Source organism: Embiotoca jacksoni, unplaced genomic scaffold, assembly GCF_022577435.1.
Source record: "Embiotoca jacksoni isolate LCO1_2020_lvr unplaced genomic scaffold, fEmbJac1.0.p SCAF_10, whole genome shotgun sequence".
Taxonomy (NCBI): Eukaryota; Metazoa; Chordata; class Actinopteri; family Embiotocidae; genus Embiotoca; species Embiotoca jacksoni.
In genome coordinates this window covers 18,778,545-18,793,801 of record NW_027185230.1, presented here as the reverse complement: position 1 = coordinate 18,793,801, position 15,257 = coordinate 18,778,545, and the positions used below count along the sequence as shown (strand labels likewise).

The 15,257-nt window shown below is 44.7% G+C and overlaps 1 protein-coding gene and 1 long non-coding RNA gene across 11 annotated transcripts in view; one reads left to right on the top strand and one right to left on the bottom strand.

Moving 5' to 3' along the window:
• The window catches only part of LOC138211671 (uncharacterized), a 1,587-nt gene extending 886 nt beyond the window's left edge, over window positions 1–701 (bottom strand). The window contains exon 1 of the long non-coding RNA XR_011179347.1: window positions 517–701. This is a non-coding gene — a long non-coding RNA (uncharacterized lncRNA). The remainder of the gene's footprint in view (window positions 1–516) is intronic.
• The window catches only part of dnm1a (dynamin 1a), a 48,305-nt gene that overhangs the window by 29,583 nt on the left and 3,465 nt on the right, over window positions 1–15,257 (top strand). For 4 of the 10 annotated variants that reach the window (XM_069171811.1, XM_069171776.1, XM_069171803.1 and 1 more), the window contains 6 exons: window positions 11,881–11,990; window positions 12,145–12,256; window positions 12,445–12,459; window positions 12,789–12,959; window positions 13,068–13,309; window positions 13,547–13,753. In XM_069171811.1, the coding sequence (XP_069027912.1) occupies window positions 11,881–11,990; window positions 12,145–12,256; window positions 12,445–12,459; window positions 12,789–12,959; window positions 13,068–13,309; window positions 13,547–13,753 (857 nt within the window). Of the gene's footprint in view, window positions 1–11,880; window positions 11,991–12,144; window positions 12,257–12,444; window positions 12,460–12,788; window positions 12,960–13,067; window positions 13,310–13,546; window positions 13,754–14,946; window positions 14,984–15,257 lie in introns of all 10 variants that reach the window. The other 6 variants (XM_069171829.1, XM_069171820.1, XM_069171786.1 and 3 more) reach the window with 2 other exon arrangements.

Genomic DNA, 15,257 nt, shown 5'->3' with positions numbered 1-15,257 from the left:
TGGAGGGGAAACACAAGATGGAGAAAAAAGTCTTTTTAGATACACCAAACGGCAAAAACAAGACGGCAATAAAACCATTTCATACATCTCATAAATGTTGGTTTTCCGTCGGCAGTTTTCAACCTGACAATCACTTTTTTGGGGAAAAAAAAATGAGAATTGACTTCTTTTATAGGCCTGGTTAAAGCCAACAGCACACGGATGAAAGTGTAGACGTACACACATCGTTTAGCCCAAATTGGTGGAGCCGAATCTCTGATTGTCTCCGTTGAACCCCAAACCAAGAACAGATCAATAAATGTCAGGGTACGCCACTAGAGTTCAAAAAAACTTTAGAAGTTAGAAAGACAACTTTTTCGTCTTTGAAATTCTTTCGGTTAGAAACTTCCTCGTGGATATTTGCGGTCGACTGAGATCACACCGAGTCTGACCCAACACCTCCCACTAAAACGGCGCCGTACGTAACCTTTCACTTCCTTAACATAGGAAGGAAACTTTTCCTTGAAGATGGGATACCTGCGGCTCGGCGACCTCCTCTTCGTTGCATCTTCGCCGGCCCGAGTGACGTTCCTTCTTCTCGACCGATATTTGTCGTTCTCTCCTTCTTCTCTGAATTCCCAGTGCTTTTCGTTCGATGCTGTCACGCCGTTGTGGCAAAACAAATGTGCTGAAACGTTCCTTTCCTGAGTGGAAAAAGAAAAAAAAAAAAAAAAAAAAAAAAAAAAGCAAGAAAGAAAAAAAAAATAAAAAAATAAAAAGCGCCCCTCCGGTAGAGAGCAAGGTGGCCCGGCTGGAGGTTCGACGTGGCAAAAGGACTGGCCACCAAGTTCCCCCTTCGAGAGCCAGAAGGAGAAAAGGAGCGAGAGACAGAGGAGATATGGAGAGAGAAAGAGGAGGAGCTCGCCAGCCCCCCATTTTTTCCTTTCCACTCACTTCTTTCTCTCTCTCTCCCCTCCTTCTCGCTGCTCCCCCCCCCCCTCCACCATCACCACCACCTTTCTTTTTTTTTTTTCCTGTCGTGTTTTTTTTCAGGAGAGAAAGTGGCAGGTCAAAGGTGAACAGGAAGTGAGACGCATTCATTTGGCGTGTGCGTTGTAAAGTTTGGAAAGGGAGTGAAGGGCAGGCTGCAGAGGGAGGGAACCTTTTATTTCTTTCTTTATTTTTTTAGTGGAAGCGTATGTGGGCAGATGGGAGGATGTCTGCGTTTGCTCTCTCGTGGAGGCAGATACAGTGGTGTGAAAAAGTGTTTGCCCCCTTCCTGATTTCTTATTTTTTTGCATGTTTGTCACACTTAAATGTTTCAGATCATCAAACAAATTTAAATATTAGTCAAAGATAACACAAGTAAACACAAAAGTCATGAACACTGACCTTAACTGAGGCAAGTGAGGCCTGCAGTTCTTTGGATGTTGTCGTGGGGTCTTTTGTGACCTCTCGGATGAGTCGTCGCTGCTCTCTCGGGGTAATTTTGGTCGGCCGGTCGCTCCTGGGAAGGTTCACCACTGTTCTGTGTTTTCTCCATTTGTGGATAATGGTTCTCACTGTGGTTCTCTGGAGTCCCAAAGCTTTAGAAATGGCTTTAGAACCTTTTCCAGACTGATAGATCTCAATTACTTTCTTTCTCATTTGTTTCTGAATTTCTTTGGATCTCAGCATGATGTCTATCTTTTGAGGATCTTTTGGTCTACTTCACTTTGTCAGGCAGGTCCTATTGAAGTGATTTCTTGATTGAGAACAGGTGTGTCAGTAATCAGGCCTGGGTGTGGCTCCAGAAATTGAACTCAGGTGTGATAAACCACAGTTAAGTTATGTTTTAACAGGAGGGGGCAAACACTTTTTCACACAGGGCCATGTGGGTTTGGATTGTTTTTCTCCCTTAATAATAAAAACCTTCATTTAACAACAGCATTTTGTGTTTCCTTGTGTTATCTTTGACTAATATTTAAATTTGTTTGATGATCTGAAACATTTCAGTGTGACAGACATGCAAATAAATTGGAAATCAGGAAGGGGGCAAACACTTTTTCACACCACTGTATATGCGCTTCATAAAGTATCCGCATGTCCCCCCTCCTCCCCTATTTTTTCTTTTTTTTTCTATCCAGTGCATGCGTGCGTCCCTGCTTCTTTTTTTCTTTTTTTTTTAATACATGTGAGCATATATGTGGTTTTTTGGACATTTGAGTGATGTGTGTGTGTGTGTGTGTGTGTGTGTGTGTGTGTGTGTGTGTGTGTGTAGGAGTGGGGCTGGATGAGAGCAGAGGCTCCACGGTCTTTGTAGCAAGGGCAGGAATGTCGGCGTTTTCTTGGCAAGCGGGAGGAAGCCTTGTAATAACTCCAGATGTGCAGCCCTGTGGTCTCCATCGCTCTCTTGCTCCCTCTGTTTTTACTTCTAAAGCTGATTTCCTCTCCCTGTCCGACTCGAATAAAGAGCCCTTTATGCAGCTCTGCAGCCTTCCCAACACACACACACACACACACACACACACACACACACACACACACACACACACACACCGAGGGGTGGCGGGGTAGGGACGGGGGGGTTACTGGTTGGAAGGGTGACATACTACTGGTAAATCAGAACCAGAGCGAAAGACGTTTTGTGTGTGTGTGTGATTTCACAGTTGAGACACAAGTAGTCCGAGTTCGCCTCTTTCACCTTCTTCAGTTCACACGCACTCACTTTTAGGTTTCAGTCGTCCTTCTGGCAGACAGGAGTAATCAATGCTAGTGTTTCCAGGTGTACGCGTGTGTGTGCGTGTGTGTGTGTGTGTGTGTGTGTGTGTGTGTGTGTGTGTGTGCGCGCGCGCGCGCGTGTGTGTGTGTGTGTGTGTGTTGGCCGTGTGTTTGTTTTAGCTTTAGGTTTCTGAGCTTCGACCTGAGCTCGAAATCAAAGCAGGCGCAATCCCAGGGGAGACGAGTCAGCAGTCCCGGTAAGGGATGGAGGGCTGTGGAGGGAAACGGAGGGGGAAATGGAAACGAAAGATGGAAGCTGTTTCAAAATGAGCAAAGAAATAAGAGGTGAAGTGATTAAATACCCCAAAATTTAAACCGGGAAACAAACCAGACACAAAAGAGAGTGACAGAAATCCATCCTCATAGGAGATAAAAGGGATTAATGTTGCAGTTGGGTATCGGGCTTTGAGATTGGAAAGAGTGAATTTTAATGGGTTGGGGGAGGGAGGTAGGGGGGAGGGATCAGGGAGGGGGGCTGTGGTTGCACCAACATTGTTTCCACTGTTTGGATGACCAGGCAGGCAGCTTCCTTTTCAAAGTCTTAGTCAGTAAAGCCAGAAATACTGAGCAAGTATGTGTACACACACACACACACACACACACACACACACACACACACACACACACACACACACACACACACACACACACACACAGTCGCATCCACTGTAATCAGGGATTCTGTTATGTTATTCCGTCTTGTCATGAAATACGACCAGTTAATACTGTCACGATAAAACCTCAAGATTCTGACTTTGTTTTTCTTGTCTTTGGATTTTGATATCACATTAAAAGAAAACAACTCCGTCAGTTTATGTTGGTGAAACTGCATCGGTGTGGGGAAGATAAGATTGTGAACACATTACTGTAGATGTATGTGAGAGTGTGTGAAACACTGAAACCCATAAAGAAACCCTCAAAAATGACAAGAGACCCCCGAATAGTCGTCTGTGCTTCCAAACTAGAGATCAGCCATTATTCTGGTTGGATAACATGAATGTGAACCTCTTAATAGGATGATATCATTTTCTTTCTCTCTTGTGATATCATATCATTATTACTTATCTATTAAAAGGAGAAACCAAGAAGCTAACATCCAGGTGACTGAAGAGTAAAGGTTCAGGGACGTCTCTTGTGTTTCATCTGAGCAGAAACCGGAAAGCGAATCCATTTTCCAAAATGTCAAGTATTTGAAATACTTAATATTATTATAATTTCTAGATTAGTAGTGCTTGAAATTCAAATTATAAACACACTGTCACAATTGTGCAAGAAGGAGTTCCCGAATGCTCAACGAGTTGTGAAGCACGAGGTAACGACTGAGTTCAATAAGATCAAGCAGGTGAACTCAATGCAAAGAAGGTGAAACACAAGTTGGTGAGAAAACTAACCAGAAAAACAGAAGTGAATTAGTTGGATTTCGGTGCAGGTTGGGCAGCTGTGAGCAGGTGAGGCAGACGAGTCAAGAAAAGAGGAAAAGAAAAGACAAACTTAAGACAAAAGAGCAGAAAGCTGAAGTCACGGCAGCGATAGAAGTAGAAAAAGGTGTAAAAATGGTCAAAGAGTCCAGATGATAAAACTCTTAATGTCTGTTTGAGCTATAAAATCAACTGAAATTAATAAAAGTGCAGAGGAGAGTGAACGTAGAGAAGAAGAGGAGATACTGGATGGAAAAATGTTAACAAAACCAGTCATGAATAAATTACTGAGTCTCGTTGTAAAAGAAAACATTAGAAAGGAGGGTTTCAAGATTGTAAAAGAGAAACGAAATTAGTGGCGACCGCAGCGTGTTCAGAGCGAGCCGAGGAGGTACGCCGGCCGGTTTCTGGTTAATTCAAAGTTGATGAGATGAAGTGAGTAATGTTGTGCGTGTCTTTCTGGAGATTATCATTTCTTCACTGATTGTTCTCGTATCCAGAACAAAATGTCAGGACAAAAATCCCGGAAGATACGAAGCCTGGGAGTAAACCCAAACAGACACAGGACAGATTACAAGAAACCACAACGGTGTGTGTGTGTGTGTGTGTGTGTGTGTGTGTGTGTGTGTGTGTGTGTGTGTGTGTGTGACAGTTTATTACTCATGTAAATCTGTTTAATCAGGGTGAATTTGAGGACCTGCCATAATGCAAATCATTAATGGATACAGTATTTTTAGCATGAAAATTGGATCCGAGTAAGGTTCAGGTTTAGTTTAAGTTTAAGTGTGTTTGTGTTATTATTAAAAGTATTTTCATACTGTTTAATGTTAGTTTTGATGTTTTGTCCTAATAACCGACTTTTCCATGATTTCCTGAACGAGATGCTGTTGAATCTTCACCTTTGACATAAGTGAAGGATTTTTATGCTCGTAAATATCAAATTTCACGAGACTGAATTTACTGTAAATGTAAAAAAAAAAAAAAAAAAACTCTCCACACTTGGACCTGCCCATCAACAGCACAATCACATCCTAAAAATATACTTAACCTCGACACACCCTCTGTCTTGTACGCAAAATGATGGAGTCGCAGGGAGCAAATTTTAAATTCAAGCTCTTTATTTTCCTACAAGAAAAGGCCAGAAATAAAGCGAGCTGTTTATTTAGGTCTCCGTGTATTTGGATGACGTCTGTGTGTCAGTCACAGAGTTACAGTTAAGATTCGACGAAGGTCGTAGTTGCCATAGGCGACAGAGAGACCCGTATGAACTGTATAAAGACAATTTAAATTTTTGTTGAGATTTTTTATTTTTTATTTTAAGTAAAGAAAAAAAATACATGTCGGGACTTTAATATTCATTTTTGCACATGAAAACCACATGTGACTTCAAAGCGTGTTTACTTTTCAGACTCGGATCGGTTTACACGCGTGAACGTTTTACATACGTGACGGTTTCACTTTTTATGTGCTGCATTTTTTTGTAATTTTTTTTTTTTTTGTTCCCGCCGTTGCATCCGATGAATATTTGTTTCACTTGTGAAAAACCAGGAGACTATTTACGTGCCTCATTTGTCATTCTGACAGATGTGTAAATTCAAGATAGTGAGCTTCCGTGACCTTTTGTGACGTTCCTCAGGTTTCACGCCACCTTTTAGCGCTTGTCAGTAAAAACACACTAAACACACCGGTTGAACATTTGTCTTCCGTCATACAAGTTTCTCTGGACGTGTGTGTGGATTTTCACATGTGTTTATATGGTTACTTGGCTGCGACCCCCCCCCCCCTCCCCCCTCCCTCACCCCTCTCCCACCCTCCTCCCTTTACTCTTTGGTGGTCACTGGTGATTGATCACATGTCCTGGCTCGCCCCAAGGTTGTTACACTGACCTTCTGCAGAAGTAAATGCACAGCGAGATAATTAACTGCTTAGCAATTATCTGCTAAACAGGAAGGTATCGCCGACCTGCCAGCCTGCGCTTAACCGCCAACACCGCGCTTCCTTTCTCCATGAACACGTCTGTTCTTCTATGAGCTCGTTGCCCACTAAGCCGAGTAAAGCACAAAGGCTGTCACTTTATTTATTTTTTATTAAGAAGAAATAGGAAAAAAAGAGCGGCCAAAACTTTCTCATAACAGTAAAATGTGAGAATTCATGTTTTTTTTATTCCCGTGAAAGTGAACACTTCAGATTAGATTTGTTTCCCTGAATCATTTATCTGCAGCTGTCAGACCAGCTAGAAAAAAAACAGCCCTTTGTGTCTGCACAGTTATGAAGTAGCACTTTGCATGATATATAAAGTATTAGACGGTGCGGACGCTGGCACGCCGCCCAACCTGATTTGTTATGAACATTATTGCACAACCTTGACGCTCGATGAGTCATGAACAGCTGCGTGTTTTTACACATTGTCCCAGAATAGCTCCAATCTAGCAGTTCCCAATTTTAATTCTCAGATAAATTGTTTCTGCTCTTGATTTAAATGTTGGCAACATGTGGCCTCGCTTTAAATAAAGTCCAAACAGCATTAAGTCAAATTAAGTTTCTTCAGACGCTGCCTCTGCTGTTTCCCATCGGCATGCAGGTCGCAGACCAAACACGGGTTTTGCATGTGTCAGTGTTTTTTTGGGGGGATTACGTATAATATTTGTTCGGCTCTCGTCCCGCAAATGTTCACGAAAATATCTCCTGAGAGATCATTTCTGACAATTCTGCAGGTTCAAATTAAATTCTACCAAACAAGTGCATCAAACCCGCTAAAAGTTTCATCCTCGTATGCGTGTTTTCCCATCGAGGAAGAAATACAGAACTCCTCTCTGTGTTTCATTTTTATTTTTTTTTAAAGGCAGAACTCAATCGGGGGAATGGCAGAAGAATGGAGGGAAAGAAAAACGGAGGGAGGTGAGGAGGAGGGTTGTGAAAATTGCCGTTGGCTGCCACCCAGGGCCCAGTCTTTGTGGTAATGAAGGGTTAGAAGCAGCGTTATTGCTCCCAGATGCCGTGCGGCTTCTCCGCAGCCCTTTGATGCGCGGCCCAAGTAACTAGGACTTTTCTATCAGCCTCCCATCGCCATACACCCCCCCAGCTCCCCCCCCCCCCCCCCCCCCCCCCCACACACACACACTAAGACATGCAGCCTCTTAAAACAACATGGATGCTGGAAACGAGTATCTTCTTGGTTTAACCAACCGAACGGCTCTGATTTGTTTGGATGTGTTAATTGGAGCCGGTTTGTGCGAGGGACCCCGTGGACGTGTGTTTTGGTGTTTTCCATGTGTGTCTGGATCGTCACCAACATGTTGAGGTTGTGTTTTGAGTCTTTGAGATGTTTTTTTGGACGGCGAAGTGCCTTTATGAATTCAGAAGTGAACTTCCTCTGCCTTTTATTTTTTTTTTTCATAATGAGCCTGCTATTACTCACTAGCAAAACAAAACCATGAAAAGTACTTTGTTCACGCACGGCTCCGAACGCCGGCGACGCTCAGGCTTTCTGCCGGGAGCGTTGCTGCGTGCGAGTGAGGGGAAGGAAAATGTTCCACGTGTGGAGGTTAAGACAAACGGAGGATCACACCTGTGGTACTGTTTAAAGAAAAAAAAAAAAAAATCGAATTAAACTCGATAAAATCACGAATCTGGGAGGGAGATGTTGGACTGAAAAGGCTTCAAAGCCGGCATCTCGGGTCAAAAAGGCAAATTGTCTTCTGGGATTTCTGCTTTTATTCCAATATGATGGGAATCAACAAACACGTAAAGTCTCCTGTGTGACAGATGCTTTTAGTGTGAATTTATTTTTAGCTTCCTCACGAATTTTGCTGTCATATTCACTCATAATGAGCAGGTGGAGTGTGAGTGTGTGTGTGTGTGTGTGTGTGTGTGTGTGTGTGTGTGTGTGTGTGTGAGTGTGTGTGTGTGTGAGTGTGTGTGTGTGCCTAGTACTTTCCAATCTGTGACATCATAAATACATATGACATCATAGTTCTCAGAACCTGCTTAACTTCCAGCACAACGTCTCTCATCGACCGCTGACGTGAATCTTTCTTTCAACGTCACCGATGGCGACTCGAGACAACTCGCCTTCCTCCACGGTCTGCGCAGCCCGGACGAGTCTGCAGGTCGATGCCGACCACAAATTCTGGTCCATCATGGACGACGAGACGGCGTACGCTCGTCTGAAGCTGGAAGCCTTCGTAGTCGCCGCCGGCATCGCCAGACACCGGAGAAATCGGAGGACTCCCGTGTCCAAGTTTCACCCGATGAGCTGTAAAGAAGTCGATGACGGCAGCTTCTGGTCGACGACGGAAGACGACGACACGTCTGCTCGTTTCAAGGAGGAAGTGCACAAAGTGACCGATCTGATCGGCAGAGATCTGCGTAACCGGAGTGCCGCTGGATACGAGAAGGATCCGAAGAACGTTTGGACCTCGGTGAAGAAGGACGGGAACGTTCACGCCGACCGAGACTCGGCGTCCGAGTCGACCGGCTCTCAGGACGCTCTCAGACTGAAGCTCGGACGTCCTCCTGAAGCATCCGTCCCTCAGCCGTCCGTTGACTCCACATCTGCTGCTTCTGCTGCCAAAGTAAAACCCTCCCAAGTGATAAGGCCCCGAAAAAAGACTGATGAAGACCAGAAACCACTCGTGACGTTGTCCGGTCCTAAAAATAGCTTAAATCACTTTGAGCTCCACGGCTGCGACGATTGGGAGAAAAAAATGGTCGGTTTGACTTCCGTCCAAGAGCTGGCGAGGAACCGTAAGGAGCTGGCGAGGAACCGTAAGGAGCTGGCGAGGAACCGTAAGGAGCTGGCGACGCGTCGTGAGGTCGGCACGTGCGTCACAGAGGAGGTCGAAAGCCTGCGTCCGAGGGTGTCGTGCGTCGCTATGGCTACGCTACGCAAGATGTACGCTCGCCTCCGGACGGGCGTGGACGACAACGGGCACGGACGACAGCGGCCCCGTCCGGCGGCAGGCCGACCCGACGCCATGATTCAGAGCTGCAGCCCTGAACGCCCTGCGGAGCGGCGGGCGGAGTCACAGCAGCGCCGCCGTCAGGGCGAGCGCGGCGCTGCAGCTCGGCCGTGATTATATCACTTTATTATAATACTCAAACAAAGTGGAGCAAAATAAACAAGCGTGATCGGAGTCGATGTCTTTACGGTTTTAGGGTCGTCAGGCCAAACACAAAATTACTCTACAAACACTTTTTTTTTTACATAAAGTAGATCAATAAAAACTGACACGGTCAGCAGTTTTTAATGAAATGGTTTCATCACCGTAAAATAAATATGGAATCAATACTATTTGGTTGCATATGTAAAAACAGTGGAACTTTATTTTGACATTATTTTGTCCCTGTTTCATGTTTACAGTGATGATAGTTAGACTGACAGCTGGCAGCTAAATTTCACACATTTAGGTCAAGAAAAAAATAGGAATATAATTAAAGAAAAACAAAAGTAAGAGCCTTATAGATGTCCTGTGCATATTTCTGAATACATTTGAGTCTAATCAAATTACTGCCGACCGGATTACTAGTTTGCAGTCGTAGTTGTAGTGTTAGTAGTTTGCAAAATGCAGCGCTGCAGTGATCTAAAAGAACGGTTATAGTCGCTCACTTTCTGTGGCTTTCACTCAGTTTTTCTCTAAATCACTTAAATCTCTTCTGCATTTCAGAATCTGTGCTCTTTTATTTTTAATAACCCACCTACACACAAATGCATTAAAAGCCCGGTCGTGGTTCAGCCGTCGTACTTCCACACCTCGCTGGATGTGCTGCAGACGAAGGTCAAATGAAGGGCGTACATACTGAATACAGCAGGCAGCCCTCGTATCATTTGTCCGTCTGTGTGCATTGAGAGTTTCCCTGTGATTGTTGCTCAACGTCTGAAATCTGCCCTGTTGCCCTCTCACGCTGACTGGATTTTATAGACGCATGTGGGAAAGCGTTCAGTCTCCTCTACTTCCCCCCGAAGCACCGGCACGCACACGTAAAAACACACGTGAAAGAAAACGGCCTAATGGACCAGAAGAAAGTACTCGTTTGATTGGATGTTGCTGTCATGGAGACTCTCAACAGATACCTGCTTTTTATTAACTTATTTTTCTCATCTGATCCAAATTCTTCCAATCTTACGTCCTCGCCAGAAAATACCCGACAAATAGTTTTCTCTCTCTACTTTAGTTTATTTTCTCTTTACTTTCCCCCCCTCATCATGTACACACTGACTGCCCACCTCCCGCCCCCTCCCACCCTTCCTCCCTCCTCTTCCTCTCTTTCCAACTCTCCTGACAGGATTTACTGGCCAGAGGAGAGGAAAATGTATGAATCAGTCCAAGGTTGCTCACTCCCAGGGAGAGGGGGAGCGAGGGAGCGAGGGGGAGCAAGAGGGAAAAAAAACTAAAAAAAAAAAAAAAAGATGGAGGGAGAAAAGGAGGAAGGCGAGGATGAAGAAATCCTGAACAAATGAAAGAGAGAGTGAGAGAAAGATGGAGGACGGGGACTCACCAGCACTATGAATGATGATGTCAGCAGTCTGGGGCGACTGCTTGTTTGGCTTCTTTTTTTATTTTTTTATTTGTATAGTGGACACCCGGGTGTACTAGCGCTGGCAAATGTGTCTGTGTTTATATATGTGTGTGTGTGTGTGTGTGTGTGTGTGTGTGTGTGTGTGTGTGTGTGTGTGTGTGTGTGAGAGGTTTTACATGCATTTAGGGGATATGACCATTTGGCTGCGCAGGTCATAAATCCTTTGATGAAGGAGTTTGGTCACACATACAGTCCCTCGTCTCTCACACGCACACACACACACACACACACACACACACACACACACACACACACACACACACACACACACACTGGGTTGGGCAGGGCAGGCCCGTGGTTAGCCATCCAGATGGTTTTAAGGTTAGTTAGAGACTACGCTCAAAGGTGCTGTTTGCAACCAAAGCAGTGTGTGTATTTCTGTGTGTGTGTATTTAGTGTATGTTTATAGAAACTCACTAACCCCGTGCTATTTTTAGAATCACATTTTGTTAATTCTTATTTTACAGTTCACAGTAAAACATTCTCACACACACACACACACACACACACATGCAAAAACATCCTCGATAAAGAAACTGCATGTTGTAACAATAGACTTTGAGGAGTGTAACCACAGTGTGTGTGTGTGTGTGTGTGAATGACAGACAACGGCATGTGTCAGACTGAGCTGACTGACTAACTTTGAGGCTCCCTGATTCATAAATAGTTGGATGTCTGTGTTTGTAATATGTTGTGTGCAGATTTACAAGTACAAGAGATTTCTTCTCTCTCTCTCTCTCTCTCTCTCTCTCTCTCTCTCTATGTGTGTGTTTCTCATTTGTAGCTCGCCCCCCTTTTTTTTTGACTGCACAACTGTAATCAAAACCACAGACTGTGTATGACTTTCCCATCCATCTCTGAGCTTTTTTTTTTTTTTTCCGGTCTGCTGGTTAACTTAATGTCTTCTTTTATCTGCTCCCTTTCTGTCTCTTTTAGTCTTTCTATCGTTGTTTTAAATCTCTTTGCTTCCGCCAACGGATTATTTAAACACTTTACTGATGCGTATTTAGTTCTAAATGAATTAACCCGCAATGATCATAGTGCAGCATCTATATCTGCTTTGGCATTTCAAGCCGCAGTCGACTGTTTTTCCTCTTCGACTTTCTCCCTCCTCACCAATGTGTCTCTCTGTCGCCCCCTGCAGGAGAAGGAGAAGAAGTACATGCTGCAGGTGGACAACCTGAAGCTGCGTGATGTGGAGAAAGGCTTCATGTCCAGCAAGCATATCTTTGCCCTCTTCAACACTGAGCAGAGGTGTTACCACACACACACACACACACACAGGCTTAAAAATGACTATAAATAAATGTAAAAGCATTCTCTTAAATAGTCGTGTAAGTAAAAATACTCCTTAAGTAAAGTACAAATCTTCTGTGCAGTGAGTACTGATTTGGTCGTGCGTCCACAGAAACGTGTACAAGGACTACCGTCAGCTGGAGCTGGCCTGTGAGGGACAGGAAGACGTGGACGCCTGGAAGGCCTCCTTCCTCCGAGCTGGAGTTTACCCTGAACGCATCGCGGTGAGATTTACTGCCAAAGGCGGTCAAACACTTGACACCGTTTCCTCATGAGTGACAGGTCGCTAGAAATGAAGTTGAAATTGTTGCTGTGCTGTTGACTTGTTCATTTTAATGTCGTCATGTCTCTGACATGCTGTCTGTCCCTTTCGATGTGTTTTTTTTTCTTTCATTGCTGTTTGACGATGTAGGACAAGGAAGGAAAGGTACGTTACGTCACACCTTTTCATCATATTGGAGTTTTTATATGTCACATTTGATGTGTGCTACCATTTTACATTTAATCCAAAATACTTCTTCTAATGAGAGACATTTCTCATGAATTATTAGTAATAAAATAAAAGTCTTGATTGTTATTTGTAATCAATCATGGCCCTCTGATCTATTTAAAATGGTCAATAGACTGTTATCTTGTCTTTACGTGCATTTCATTTCGTGGTATTTTGTGCAAAAAGTTTGGATGACGTGAAGTCAGAGAGTAAATAATAAATCATGCCGAGTCATCTCTTTAAAAACCGTCCAACTGTCTCCTCAGAGCGACGGCAGCGATGAAAACGGCTCCGACAGCTTCATGCACAGCATGGACCCTCAGCTGGAGCGGCAGGTGGAGACCATCCGTAACCTGGTGGACTCCTACATGGCCATCGTCAACAAGACCGTCCGCGACCTGATGCCGAAGACCATCATGCATCTGATGATCAACAACGTGAGACCGAGCGCGCGGTTAAATACGACGCCCGTAATTTTGTACCGTTCGACGTGGCCGACACGTTGTTGTTGTTGTTGTTGTTTTGTTTCCTCCCTCCGTGTCCAGACGAAGGAGTTCATTAACGCCGACCTGCTGGCGCAGCTGTACTCGTGCGGCGACCAGAACAGTCTGATGGAGGAGTCCCAGGAACAGGGCCAGCACCGCGACGAGATGCTGCGGATGTACCACGCCCTGCGGGAGGCCCTCAGCATCATCGGAGACATCAGCACCACCACCGTGACCACCGCCATGCCGCCGCCCGTGGACGACTCCTGGCTGCAGGTGCAGCGCAGCGGCTCCGGAGGACGGTGAGGGACGTTCCGGAGACTTATTGGTGGCAGCCGATGAGACGTGATTTGTTATATTCTTCTTATAGAGCACCAAAAAAAAATGTCCCAACTAATTATCACTTGATAAATATCGGGGGAGCAGCTGGATATCTGGACTTTAATCTCACCAGATATTTGTTTCACCGTTTCATTTTGGTGGAGTAACAAAGGATGGACAAGCAGAGTGGATAAGACACACCTCTCTGATGTCTCCAGGTCTCCGGCCACCAGTCCAACTCCCAACCGCAGGGCTCCGCCCCCGGGACCCCCGGGCCGCCCGGTCTCCCGTGGACCTCCGCCGGGGCCTCCTCCCGCCGGGGGGCCCCCCGTCCCGTCTCGCCCCGGAGCTTCTCCCGACCCTTACAGCGGGCCACCTCCCACCGTGCCCTCCCGACCCAACCGCGCCCCCCCGAGCGTGCCCAGGTGAGTGACGTCCCCGACAGGTGTGAACGACCTTTGACCTCCCGACCGACGTAGAATACGTTTCAGGAGATCTTTACGACGACGTCCAAACTGTAGTTTCCAATATTTTTGATGTGACCCGAGCTGAAGTGTGGATGCTCTCTGTTACTAAGGGGGATGTGAAGACGCCTGGATGAGGAGATAAAGGAGGTAAACGTGAGTGGTTGTGGTAGAGAATAGAAGAACAGATTGTTAACGATCCTTCAGTAGATGAACAGTAAAATAATCTCTTTTGGTTTCAACGCACCATCGAGCATCGCAAGTAACAGCCGACACACGTGTTCACCGCTTCGCCCGCAGCCCTCATCCGACTAGTTAAGATATCTGAGCTTCAAAGTCCTTCGGAGGGTTAACGGCTTCTAGTTTTGACCGTGTAGCTCCGCCCCTTTGCTTGCCTGTTCCTGTGAGCGAGCGAGCGAACGTCTTTTAACCCGGATTCACTGTCAGAGTAGCAGCTTGGCCTCTTCTGCTGTAGCCGACGCTAACGTCGCTGAGCGAAGCTCTCACGGGAAAATGCAACCTAAAAAAAACCAAGAAAAATCTGACCTGTAAAAAAAAAGAAAAGAAAAATCTGACCTCTAAAAAAAAAAAGAAAAAAAAAAAATCTGACCTCTAAAAAAAAAGAAAAGAAAAATCTGACCTCTAAAAAAGAAAAAATCTGACCTCTATAAAAAAAAATTTAAAAAAAATCTGATCTCTAAAAAAGAAAAAATCTGACCTCTAAAAAAGAAAAAATCTGACCTCTATAAAAAAAAAAAAAATCTGACCTAAAAAAAAATAAAAAATAAAAATCTGACCTCTATAAAAAAAAAATAAAAAAAATCTGACCTCTAAAAAAGAAAAATCTGACCTCTAAAAAAGAAAAAATCTGACCTCTATAAAAAAAAAATAAAAAAAATAAAAAAGAAAAATCTGACCTCTAAAAAAAACCCACCTCAGTTTCCTGTCCAGTCGTCGTTTTTGCAAAACCATCCAAATCATTTCCCGTCTTCTGGTGGGTCCAAAGTGAGAGCTGAGCACATGCGACGTTGGTCCTTTCCTGCACTGTAACTGTCTGCACTCCTTTTCTCTCTTCTTCCTCTTCCTCCTCCTCCTCTTCATCCCTCTCTCCCTCACCACGTCTATCCCACACATGACTATGGTTCCTTCTACAGAATCACTATCACTGACCAATGAGGACTAACGTTTCTGGTACGTTGGGTACTGACCGACATCATCATCATCATCATCATCCTCTCAGTAGACATCCTTTCACTGCATGACATTTCTTTTTTTCCCTTCACTTTTCTGTTTTTCTTCTCAAAGCGCTGCATGAGCAAACACACAAACACACACACACCTTGTGTGTGTGTGTTTGCATCAGTGTGTGAGCTGATTTTAGTCGATGCTCATTTGTTAACGGAAAAAAACAGGAGTTTTCTGAGTTTACAGCCGAAGCGGGTTCGAACGGGATTCAACTCAAATA